This window comes from Gymnodraco acuticeps, unplaced genomic scaffold (genome assembly GCF_902827175.1).
Source record: "Gymnodraco acuticeps unplaced genomic scaffold, fGymAcu1.1, whole genome shotgun sequence".
NCBI lineage: Eukaryota > Metazoa > Chordata > Actinopteri > Perciformes > Bathydraconidae > Gymnodraco > Gymnodraco acuticeps.
In genome coordinates this window covers 198,260-211,859 of record NW_022991993.1, presented here as the reverse complement: position 1 = coordinate 211,859, position 13,600 = coordinate 198,260, and the positions used below count along the sequence as shown (strand labels likewise).

General features: G+C 38.2%; 2 protein-coding genes across 2 annotated transcripts in view; both read right to left on the bottom strand.

The window, feature by feature from the left end:
- Positions 1 to 455: 455 nt before the first annotated feature.
- LOC117536374 lies at positions 456 to 2,858 on the bottom strand. Its single transcript, XM_034201215.1, has 3 exons — positions 2,847 to 2,858; positions 1,478 to 2,306; positions 456 to 616 (listed from the first exon to the last, which is right to left on the bottom strand). Exons 1-3 carry the CDS (start codon positions 2,856 to 2,858, stop codon positions 456 to 458), a joined length of 1,002 nt encoding a protein of 333 aa, XP_034057106.1.
- A 497-nt stretch (positions 2,859 to 3,355) lies between these two features.
- The window catches only part of LOC117536379 (adenylate cyclase type 2-like), a 34,985-nt gene continuing 24,740 nt past the window's right edge, over positions 3,356 to 13,600 (bottom strand). The window contains 14 exon segments of the mRNA XM_034201220.1: positions 3,356 to 3,559; positions 4,103 to 4,240; positions 4,843 to 4,927; positions 5,011 to 5,108; positions 5,214 to 5,277; positions 5,582 to 5,635; positions 5,727 to 5,752; positions 6,778 to 6,939; positions 7,505 to 7,664; positions 8,067 to 8,225; positions 9,677 to 9,804; positions 9,917 to 10,028; positions 11,181 to 11,335; positions 12,762 to 12,911. Coding sequence (XP_034057111.1) covers positions 3,437 to 3,559; positions 4,103 to 4,240; positions 4,843 to 4,927; positions 5,011 to 5,108; positions 5,214 to 5,277; positions 5,582 to 5,635; positions 5,727 to 5,752; positions 6,778 to 6,939; positions 7,505 to 7,664; positions 8,067 to 8,225; positions 9,677 to 9,804; positions 9,917 to 10,028; positions 11,181 to 11,335; positions 12,762 to 12,911 — 1,614 coding nt within the window. The 3' untranslated portion in view covers positions 3,356 to 3,436.

Sequence of the window (13,600 nt, the reverse complement as noted above, 5' to 3'; positions counted from 1 at the left end):
ATCAGTGACTGAACTGAGCCTCTAAGAAACATACTCTAACTATCAGTGACTGAACTGAAGCTCTATAGAACATACTACTCAACTATCAGTGACTGAACTGAAGCTCTACAGAAACATACTCTAACTATCAGTGACTGAACTGAAGCTCTATAGAAACATACTCTAACTATCAGTGACTGAACTGAAGCTCTACAGAAACATACTCTAACTATCAGTGACTGCACTGAAGCTCTATAGAAACATACTCTAACTATCAGTGACTGAACTGAAGCTCTATAGAAACATACTCTAACTATCAGTGACTGAACTGAAGCTCTATAGAAACATACTCTAACTATCAGTGACTGAACTGAAGCTCTACAGAAACATACTCTAACTATCAGTGACTGAACTGAAGCTCTACAGAAACATACTCTAACTATCAGTGACTGAACTGAAGCTCTATAGAAACAACTCTAACTATCTGACTGAACTGAAGCTCTACAGAAACATACTCTAACTATCAGTGACTGAACTGAAGCTCTATAGAAACATACTCTAACTATCAGTGACTGAACTGAAGCTCTATAGAAACATACTCTAACTATCAGTGACTGAACTGAAGCTCTATAGAAACCTACTCTAAACTATCATGTGACTGAACTGAAGCTCTACAGAAACATACTCTAACTATCAGTGACTGAACTGAAGCTCTCAGAAACATACTCTAACTATCAGTGACTGAACTGAAGCTCTATCGAAACATACTCTAACTATCAGTGACTGAACTGAAGCTCTACAGGAAACATACTCTAACTATCAGTGACTGAACTGAAGCTCTACAGAAACATACTCTAACTATCAGTGACTGAACTGAAGCTCTACAGAAACATACTCTAACTATCAGTGACTGAACTGAAGCTCTATAGAAACATACTCTAACTATCAGTGACTGAACTGAAGCTCTACAGAAACATACTCTAACTATCAGTGACTGAACTGAAGCTCTATAGAAACATACTCTAACTATTAGTGACTGAACTGAAGCTCTACAGAAACATACTCTAACTATCAGTGACTGCACTGAAGCTCTATAGAAACATACTCTAACTATCAGTGACTGAACTGAAGCTCTATAGAAACATACTCTAACTATCAGTGACTGAACTGAAGCTCTACAGAAACATACTCTAACTATCAGTGACTGAACTGAAGCTCTACAGAAACATACTCTAACTATCAGTGACTGAACTGAAGCTCTACAGAAACATACTCTAACTATCAGTGACTGAACTGAAGCTCTACAGAAACATACTCTAACTATCAGTGACTGAACTGAAGCTCTACTAGAAACATACTCTAAACTATCAGTGACTGACTGAAGCTCTATAGAAACATACTCTAACTACAGAAACATACTCTAACTATCAGTGACTGAACTGAAGCTCTACAGAACATACTCTAACTATCAGTGACTGAACTGAAGCTCTAAAGAAACATACTCTAACTATCAGTGACTGAACTGAAGCTCTAAAGAAACATACTCTAACTATCAGTGACTGAACTGAAGCTCTACAGAAACATACTCTAACTATCAGTGACTGAACTGAAGCTCTACAGAAACATACTCTAACTATCAGTGACTGAACTGAAGCTCTACAGAAACATACTCTAACTATCAGTGACTGAACTGAAGCTCTATAGAAACATACTCTTACTATCAGTGACTGAACTGAAGCTCTAAAGAAACATACTCTTACTATCAGTGACTGAACTGAAGCTCTATAGAAACATACTCTAACTATCAGTGACTGAACTGAAGCTCTATAGAAACATACTCTTACTATCAGTGACTGAACTGAAGCTCTAAAGAAACATACTCTTACTATCAGTGACTGAACTGAAGCTCTATAGAAACATACTCTAACTATCAGTGACTGAACTGAAGCTCTAAAGAAACATACTCTAACTATCAGTGACTGAACTGAAGCTCTACAGAAACATACTCTAACTATCAGTGACTGAACTGAAGCTCTACAGAAACATACTCTAACTATCAGTGACTGAACTGAAGCTCTACAGAAACATACTCTAACTATCAGTGACTGAACTGAAGCTCTAAAGAAACATACTCTAACTATCAGTGACTGAACTGAAGCTCTAAAGAAACATACTCTTACTATCAGTGACTGAACTGAAGCTCTACAGAAACATACTCTAACTATCAGTGACTGAACTGAAGCTCTACAGAAACATACTCTAACTATCAGTGACTGAACTGAAGCTCTACAGAAACATACTCTAACTATCAGTGACTGACTGAAGCTCTATAGAAACATACTCTAACTATCAGTGACTGAACTGAAGCTCTATAGAAACATACTCTAACTATCAGTGACTGAACTGAAGCTCTATAGAAACATACTCTAACTATCAGTGACTGAACTGAAGCTCTACAGAAACATACTCTAACTATCAGTGACTGAACTGAAGCTCTATAGAAACATACTCTAACTATCAGTGACTGAACTGAAGCTCTAAAGAAACATACTCTTACTATTAGTGACTGCACTGAAGCTCTACAGAAACATACTCTAACTATTAGTATTATTACTGGCTGCTATTTTGTATTTTCACAATGAACACAATCTGTAATAAGTGTGCAATATATACTTCCACTTTCACTAGTGTTACCTGGCTGCTATCAAAATACTCTATACATGCTACACTTTATTTGGTACTTTTTTCTGTCCACCTGGATTTGTATTTTTGTGAATTGGAATTTCTCCAATTTCTATTTTGATCTTTAATATTTAATGCATGCCTCTTAATGAATATGTTTGCTATCTTTGGCGCTTTATTTTTACACTTCCACACATTCTGATTCTGATTACCCAGGGTTATAAACAACCTTATTGTATGAACTTTAGGGGACAGTTGTCCTTTTATCGGTGGAGAAACATTGAAGGCCAAATATTAGTTTGCCTATCAAGTGTAAAAAACGAATTCAACATAACCGGGAAACTTAGTTACACATCAATTCTGTATTTTAGGATTAGGAAATGCAGCTTCTATGAGACGATAATGAATTATTTAACTTAACACATTTTATTCTGTCTGTTTTAGACAAAGCTTCAGGTTGTTTTTCGTAGGAATTATAAGACTTTTAAAGGTGGGGTAGGTGATTTTGGAGAAACCAGCTCGAGTGCGCTAGAATTTGAAAATACACAACCGGAGAAAATCTGCCACTTCCTCACAGAGCCCCTCCTCCAACACACACGAACGCGCACATGACCAATGAGGGCACGAGGTAAGTTTGTGCCCAGATGGAAGGCTGACAGGCAGGTAGGCCATCCAGTTACTTTAGCCGGGCCGGCTATCGGATGTTAAGAGCATTCCATGGAATATAACAAGAAGTGTATCTCGAGCCGGTTTCTCAAACTTACCTACCCCACCTTTAATATAGATGAAACTTTGAGAAATAACATGTGGAGGTACTCACAGGCACAGAGTAGAGTTGGAGATCCTCCAGCTCCTTCCTGTCGGTGATGGAGGTGCAGTTGTTTCCTGGGATGAAGATCTGAGAGACAAAACAAGTGAAAGGAAAGAGAGAAAGTGATTGACGGAACAACAAATGGATTTATGAATAATACGTTTATTTATTATAGCACCTTTCACAGAAATAGATTTCACAAAGCGCTTCACAAGTAAGAACAAAAGTTTCTTTAAAAAAGTTTTAAAAAGAAAAATGTTTTATGAAATGTTGAAGTGACCAACTGACTGTATTTTGTTGTTGTTGTCTGAGATAGGAAAGTCTCATTTTGTTATTGTAATGTCCATGTGTTGTGTCTGTAGCCGTACCATACATTTTAAAAAAAGAACAAAAGTTAAAATTAAGCGCACAGAAACGTGATACATTAACAACATGAGGCAGACATTTAAGGTTAACACAAACAAAACACAGACCACGTGGAGTCCTGAAAGGAACACACATAAGAACACATCACACACATCTCAAGTAGAAACAAAAGCCAATGTAAAAAGATTGGTCTTCAGTAGTTTTTAATGACAGGGAAAGAAAAACAATTGTGACTGAAGATCAGGAGGCGGAGGGGGAACTCACTAAGTTGAGGAAGGCCATCAGCAGCGTGATGAGCAAACAGAGAACGACCACGAACAGTCGCAGCACCGCCCGGCTGGAGACGCCGCGAGACAAACCAGAAATCCACTGAACAACCAGCGGCATCTTCGAACGCCATTTCTGCAAAACAAATAAACACAGACAGGCTGATTCAAAAGTTGAAACAAGCACAAGTAAGTATTTATTTTCACCCAGGGTTCCTACAGCTTAAGACATGTTAGATGTCATACTTTTTAATCCCTCTTAAATGGCTATTTAAGGCCAATTTAACCACAAACAAAATACTTTTTTTGCACTAAACATTGCCTGGTTCCAGTTTCAAGTCATGACGCAAGATCTTAAATAGCCATCCCTTATTAAATTTGCCTCAAACTAAATATGATGCAAGATACATGATTTACAAAATAGATTTCACCCATTATTTAGAGATTATAAATTGCAATATCAGGAAAAAATGTACATTCTTACCACATCTTAGACATGATATAGATTGACATTAATTTAGGCATTTTCCTACCAATCAAGGCCTTTCTTGGAGTCATTTTAGAATGCTTTGAATAATGAATTCAAAGCCTCGTCACTCTCTCTCTTCCTCTTTTATTGAGATGCACCTGCTTTCATTTGCTGCTGTTAATCACTATAGCGATCACCTGTTGATATAAAACTCAATACATAACCATAACTGCTCAGTTAGAAACAAACCACAGTCACTACTAATTTACCTCCAGGTACCCGGTGAAAGCGATGGACAGAAGCAGCACAAACACAGGGAAGGTCACACCGTACGATACCGCCATCTCAAAGTCACTAAGAAAACAAATAATTAACATTGTTGAAAAACGAGTAAGAGACTTCTATTTCATAATAAGTGAATATTAGGTGCTCCTCACTTCTTAGAGACGAGTATCTGGACGGCGAAAATGGTGACGAAGACGAAAGCAGTGCAGCTGATGGAGTGGTGTAGACCTTTAACCTCTGAAACTCTGAACTGAAACACATCAATATTAGACACGTGTATAGGTTATTGTTCTGCACACAGGAACACAAACACACAGCCTGCTCTTTAACACACACATACTTTTGCTCAAGTTACCTTTCTCTCCAGGCTCAGGTCGTTGAAGAGCAGAGTCAAACAGTTGAGCTTCTTCAATCTCCTCCTAAAAGAAAATAGGAGAAGTTGAAATATCAAAATAAGAAGTACAGACTGTAAGAATGATCATAAAACAGTATAAAATGAAAAATACAATATATTTATTGAATAATCTAACAATTGACATTCACAATGTTGCTGTTAATTGGCCTGTTTTGAATCTATTTCATAATACAGAAGTTGTTCAAAAAATGTCCCCTAACCCTAACCCTATGTCACTCTCACGTCTTGTCTCTTTTCTTTCCGGGATATGTTTGACGATTTTCAACCAACTAAACACATTTTACAGCATATTTTGGATGCAAACCTACCCTGCATTGTCCATGGTGTCCAGTGAGCCCCTCATGCCGTTATCCACAAGCAAGCTGTACACAAACAAAACAGGAACACATTAGAAAGAGTATCACTGTTCCTCTGTTTTTGCATAACTGCATTTTGTTTTTCGGGGGAACTTACGTGTTGGACTGGCCAGGTTGTCTTTCCTGGAAGTACACACACACACACACACACACACACACACACACACACACACACACACACACACACACACACACACACACACACACACACACACACACACACACACACACACACACACACACACCACACAACACACACACACACACACACACACACACACACACACACACACACACACACACACACACACACACACACACACACACACACACACACACACACACACACACACACACAGCACACACACACACACACACACACACACACACACACACACACACACACACACACACACACACACACACACACACACCCACACACACACACACACACAACACACACACACACACACACACACACACACACACACCACACACACCACACACGTCACCAATAAAACTATGAAATAAATACATAAAAATAAAAACGTCTAAAATACAACAATATAAAATAAATAATAATGATTAAAAGACCAATTAAAAAAGGGGGAGGTTGCTAATAAAAAGCTAATCTAAGAAGATGTGTCTTCAGCTGTCGTTTAAAAATGTCCACTGAGTTGTGTGTGTTCCTAGAAAGAATATATGTACAGTAAGAAAACACCATGATGTAATTTCAGTATTTTATAACCACCTGTAAGTATTTGTACTTTCATGCACAGATTAACAAGCGGAAGAAACAACAACAAGGAGTAGATCAGCACAGATACGTACTGCGGAGTAATGTGATTGGTTCAAGGTTGTTACGATTATTGTGTTATGTCACGTTTTGTATGTCTTGTTTTGGGTGTTTTGCTGTTCTCCCTGTCATGTTTTCCTCTTGGTATATTGTCTGGTCCCTCTCTCTGTGTTTTTCCTCCTGTCGTTAGTTTCCCTGGTGTGTCTAGTTGTCTGATTGTGTTCATTGTGTTGGTTCGTCGTTTGTCTGTGACTGTGTTCACCGGGGAGTGTTCTGATTGTCCGTGTGCCATATCCTTGAAATAAAGGTATTTTCAGTTTTTCTGCATTTGGGTCCTGCCTGCTTCACTCACCGTAACAAAGGTGTTATTAGGGGTGACGATTGGCCGCAGTGGGTGCGTGGCATTAGGGTTGCTGAGGTCTGCGAAGGGATGGATGGTCCTCCAGGACTGCATGTACTGAGACATCCGGATGGACGCCCGCTGCCTCGTCTCTCCTGATGCTAGATGGTTCCCCTAAAATTCAGATTTAGATTAATTTAGTTCACTGGTTCTCCTTTAAAGGTCCCCTATTGTACTGTTTTTCATTACTTTATTATCATTGCAGCATCCCCTCTGTTTCAGCCCTGTTTCCAAAGTGCTGATTCTCTGTCTGTTACTTTAGATGAAAATAAGGAGCCACTCCATATGGTTTTTAGAGATCATTAACAAGTTTCCAGGGTTTAGGATCACCAAAGATGTCGGTACACTATATAGACGCCAAAATGATAAATCTGCACGTACATAAAGAGAGTTTCCTTTCCGCATTTTAAATTAAGGTAAACCTGCTTCCCCTTATGTACACATACAGTCTGTCAGGAAGTTGCCACTTAATTTAACCAACCAGAAACTTGACACCTTCATTTGTCAAATCTAGTATTAATTAAAACATCTTTGGGTTAAAAGTTGGACTGTAAGCTTAGTCAAATTGATACATCTCATCAAGTGAATGCCTTTGAGGTGAATTCCATTTTTAAATCTTCAAATTAGACGAAAGACGTTTTCTGACACCTTTCAACATTTTGCAATATTCATGATTTACCAGTGTATGTCGTCTCCTGGAAATGCTTTTTGCCTTGGGGTCAATCACCAGGTAGGTTTTCCTCCCTTCAAGCAGAGGATCCCGACTCCCCCCGTCCCCCTCCTCCACTTCATACGCTCCGTCCAAGTGCTGACGTGTCTCCTCTGTGATGTGGACTCGCCTATTAATGAGAAAATCGTAGTTTCAAAACAAAAATTAATACAAAGTACAGAGGGTAAGACAACTCAAAATGTATCGTCCACACATGGCAGTTATTTTAAAACAAAACATGTACACTTATACTGGTTGTTTTGTCGTCCTTTTTTTTTAATAGCGCATGGTGGAAAGGAGCAGGGAGAAGAACATCTAATTTGACCTGCCGCTTGTTAAAAAAAAAAAGATTAAATTAAATTAAATAACCATAAAAAAGTAAAATAAAAGCAATATTCTTTCAGTCACAGTTGCTTAGAAATACTGAAACATAAAACCAGAACACAAAAGTCAACTTCATACCGTCTAATTAATTACGCTTTCTTTATACATTTTCTTAAACATAACAATTATTCATCTAGAATGTTCTCACCCAGGAAGACCTCCAGACTCCATGTGATTGGCTAACGTGACGTCATGTGACCACACGTCGTACTGCCACTTCTGCAGACCGATCACACCACAGAGGACGTTGCCCGTGTGCACACCGACCCGCATGCTGATGTCTACACCGGTCGCCTCTCGCAGGAGACTACAGGGAGCAAGAGTATTAGTTAGTACGAGTGTTAATTGGTATTGTTATTTAGTAGTAAGGCTATTTCATGGCACTATCATGTTATTTTAAAACAGAAAGCACAGAAAACACTAAAAGTAAAGGACAGATATGTTAATGTTTGAACATGAGCATGTTTTCTATGTTGGTTGTCACACCAGCTCAACTTTTTTAGTAAACATTTGTTACTTTAATAAACAATAAAGACAACACTTCAGTCAAAATACTGCATTAAGTAGCGCTTTACAGGTTGTGTTTTTTTGTAAATTGTGTAACTTTTTTAATCTTTAAAGGTCACCTATCATGCTATTTTTAGGCAATAGCATAGGTCTCAGATATATAAAAATATATTAAAAACATGTCTATGAAGTGTTTTGCTCAAAATACCAAACAGATCACCCATTCTAGCCATGCCTCATATCCCTCCATTTCACTTCCTGTTTCTAAAGTGCTGATATGGGTATAAAGCTTAATTTTTTTTAAATACAAAATAAAAAGGAGGGGTCTGAGCTCATGTGGGATCCGGCAGCTACTGTCTAAACTAAATGCTGCGGTGATGAAACGCCATATCATGGATTATCAAGGATTCTCTCTGAAACAGTCTGGAGCTCAAAGGCTTTCTCTCTTGCCGGTTACACCACAAGGTGAGTTCCTTTTTACTTCCTGCTTCTTCACACACATGCTCTCCAGTACAGGTTAGCTCTGAGTGTTAGCGATGCTAATGTAAACACCGACCATATTACGTCCGAAACAGTCGGGCATTGTTTCTGATAGCAACGTTTCTGATTGGGCCGTGGGTCCACATTTCAGATATTACGGCATATCGGACGCAAATCTGGATCAGCTCCGTTGTTCCCCGTTTTTAGAGATTTGGGTACGGAGGAAAAGAGAGAGGGCTTTTATTTACTAATGCTGCGTGAGTTCCCTGACACACCGGGGACACATGTTTATGTATAAAAGACATCAAAAAGTGCATTTTGCATGATAGGTCCCCTTTAAAATATTTTTTGTATACATGCTTCTTAGGTAACATTAAGCTTTCTTTGGCTCTTTTCTGCTGTAACAATGTAAATGTCCCCTCTGTGGGACTAATAAAGTTATTCTGATTTCTTAATAATAATAATAATAACAAAACGTTGTAAATATATCACCTTTCAAAACATAGTTACAACGTGCTTTCGTATACAAATACACAGAAAACAAGTGAACTAAACAACAGCATCTAAACATAAGAACACAGAGTAAAACCGATAGAAAATAATAAAACTAAAATAAATAGATTACAAATAAATGAAGAAAAAAAGCTTTATTCCCTACGAAAGTAACACCAGGGATTGACCAACTAACGAGCCTTAATTTCTTTGATATGTTAGATAATAACAAAAGAAGACAGTTATAATACATTTTTGTAATAAATCTAGATGACTGACCTGATGCCAGAGCACATGTCCAGCCCCATCTTAACGCAGTTCTTAGCGTGTGTGGGGATGGGATCAGGTAGACCAGACACACAGTAGTAGCAATCACCCAGGATCTTAATGCGGAGACACCCATTATTCTACAGATGGAGACAAAACAGAGAAAGGGAGTCAGACGCAGTATTAGGCGACTCAAAACTGTCCTTTGAGAAGAAAGACGTCACTTTGAGGTTGTTCTGTAGATGTTTTTACCTTCGCGATGTCATCAAATCTTCCAAAGAGTTTGTTGAGAACAGCCACCAGCTCCTCAGGTGAGCAGGAACTCGCCAGCTTTGTGAAACCCACAATGTCTGCGTACAGGATGCTGCACACACACACACACACACACACAACACACACACACACACACAACACACACACACCCACACACACACACACACACACACACACACAGCACACACACCACACACACACACACACACACAACCACACACACAACACACACACCACACCACACACACACACACACACACACACACACACACACACACCGGCACAAACACACACACTGCTCCACCACATCACACACACACACACACACACACAAACACACACACACACACACACACACACACACACACACACACACACACACACACATACATAGACACATACACAAATAGACACACACACACACACACACACATAGACACATACACAAATAGACACACACACACACACACACACACACACACACACAACACACACACACACACACGCACGCACGCACACATCAGTATGATAGAGGTTGTGTCAGTGCTGCACAATAACACAGGAAATGTAAAACCATTTTTGTAAGTAATTGCTGTTGTCTAATTTTCATCTTTGATGTACTTTTAGTTATTTTATTTATCAATACAAATTATATATAAATTATTTTATTTATCAATACAAATTATATATAAATTATTTTATTTATCAATACAAATTATATATAAATTATTTTATTTATCAATACAAATTTGATCACAAAAAAAGGAAATGTAAAACCATTTTAGACATCTTAAACCTGTAGTCTTTCTCTTGGATATATATATATATATATATATATATATATATATATATTGTATCTTCTATCTGTCAAGAAGGACTTTTAAATACTATTTAAACATAGGATTGTACAATTTAATTTAAAATGTGTGGGTTTTTTTTCTTCACGTACACAGCTTCATGCCACTGTAAGAAAGACTTTATTTAAATATTGATTAAGAGCTAGAGACTATATCTATTACGTGTAGTTCAGTTGTGTATTTATGTTGTACAAGTATCATTAGTCATTCATATTAAAGGTCACAATGAGGGTCATGTCTCTATGCATTTCAAATGCAATATAATAATAATACATTTCACTTGTGTAGCACAAGTAATGACAGTGCAAATTAACTACAAAAAGTTAATGTGCAGTATAATAGTAAATTAATAATAATAATAGTATTGTCTATAAAGTAATCTTCACCTGACGTCTCTGTGCTTGCGGACGTAGAGGCTGTAGAAGTTGTGAGGGTTGTTTTCATTCTTCTTCTCAGTCTCGGGTTTGAACAGCTTCTTTATCACCTCCGTCTTCAGCTCCATGGCGATGTACCGTGGCAACACTGACAGCAGCAGCTTCTCCTGTTGCCATGGACACAGAGATGACAGATATTGTGATGAGTTTTGAGACTCTGCATCTGCGTTATTGTATTTCTGTTTTACAATCCGTCCTAAAGGCTGTGTAAGAAACAGGAAATAGCCTCTTTTGAAGCGCTGCGGTGTTTACTCAGCGGACCGTGTTTCATCTATCTGTTTACCTGCCGTGAATAGCGTCCATACAGCTTTGCATTTTCTATCGCTGCCGGGCTTCGGACGAGTGAATCATTAATCTATTGACCTAATAGCCACAAAGGCATACAGCGACTTAACCCAGGCTGTCGAGGTAGAGAGTCTCTTTGATAATGAAGCGATTGCACGTAACGATTTTAAATCCAGAAGGACAGGGTATAGATATAGCAATTATACCTGTCATTTTAGAACAAGTATGGTATGTTAATAACTTATTTTACCCTTTAGTCTGTTAACTCGTTATTGTTGTAATTATTCATTACTTTTTCATTATTTATCTTTTAGTTTTATCATGACTTAGATTTTTTTACATGGCTATCTCTTGCACATTATCTCTTTGATTTCATTTTTCTATTATTTATATTTTTTAACAAATTCGTTATTATGAATAATAATCCCTTTTTGTATTAATATTTATTAGCATTATTACAATAATAATAATAGATTTAATTTGTTAGCGCTTTTACAGGTGCTCAAAGACGCTTTACAGATATAGTGAAGGGAAAAGAAAAGGAAGGAACAACAAATAAATATATAGTTAAAGTTAAAGTCAAATAATACAAAAACAATCACACATTAAAAGCCAGATTGAAGAGGTGAGTTTTTGTGAGTTTTTTGAAGGTGGTGAGGTCAGTGCAGTCTCTGATGGGTTGGGGGAGTCATACATACATACAATCCCTCTATGTATCGAGGTATTTGTATATTCATATTTATATATTTATTTCTAGCACATTATCTCTTTGATATAATATCTTTAAGGAATAATAATAATAATAATAAATAAATAAGATAATAATACAAAATATCCTTTTAAAAATAAAATTGCGTGATTTTTATAATGCAGAAGTATCCACTTGTAAAATCTGATCTTATAGTGAACATTTGATTTGTGTCAGTAAAGGCTAAGCTGAGGTGTTGTGTATTATTACCTAATCTATTCAAATAGGTCACATTTAAATTAAAACCACACATGACATTACATCACATGTCACTTGTTAGACGCTTTTATCCAAAGCGACTTACATACTCAATACTGTGGACAATCCCCACAGGAGCAATTTGGGGTGAAGCGTCCCAGGGACACAACAACATGCTGACTGCAGTGGGGTTTGAACCTGTGACCCCCTGATCCCAACACCAACGCCCCAGTCCACAGCGCCACACACACACCTCCCATACCATATAATGAGTTTGAAGACAGAGTGTTTCTTTGTACTACCTGCTGGTATTTCTTGATTTCCTTCTGGGAACGTATGGTGCTGAACTCCTCTCTCTTCATATTGGATTTCCGGAGATCCCGCTCCGTCATCCACAGATGGAAAATCCCCACGCAGTTCACACACACAAACAGAAACGCATTCGCCACCAGCTGCGAGAAGAGACAAGGAGGTTATTTACACTTGACTATTTATCCAGCGGAAACAATATTGGTACATCAATCACTGACAGAGAGTTGGAAAAACAAAGACATTATTGAATTTGTGTGCATTATTAAAGAGATGTATCACTAACTGAATTAGCTTCTACTTTAAAGATCCCCTATTATACTGTTTTTCATCAATATATTACAGGTCTCAGATATATCCAGAACATGTCTCTGATTGGCTGACACACGATCATTGCAGCATCCCATAATCCCCTCTGTTTCAGCCCTGTTTAAAAAGTGCTGATTCTCTGGGTGTTTCTCAATATCGAGGACGCTTCCTTGGTAGGACATGTCTTCCGAGTCAGGTCCTTCAGAAGCGAGGCAAGAATCCCTCCTTGCCTCGGAAAACGAAGAATGGTCGGAACAGGCTAACAGGTGTGCCGGTGTGCGTCACATGAGAGGCCCCGCCTTACATTTTCCGCCAAAGATTTGGGAAATTGGTCCGTGTGCAAAGCATTGTGGGGATTTTAAGACCGCGGAGGATACACATGTGCAGCCTCGAAATTTCCCGCAACGAAGGACGTCGGCCTCGGTAGAATTCCAAGGATCCTGGACATTGGAACAGTCTTTCGGCGGGACTCGATGACGTAGAATCCTTGAAATAGTGGCTCTGGAGGATCCTTCCTCGACAT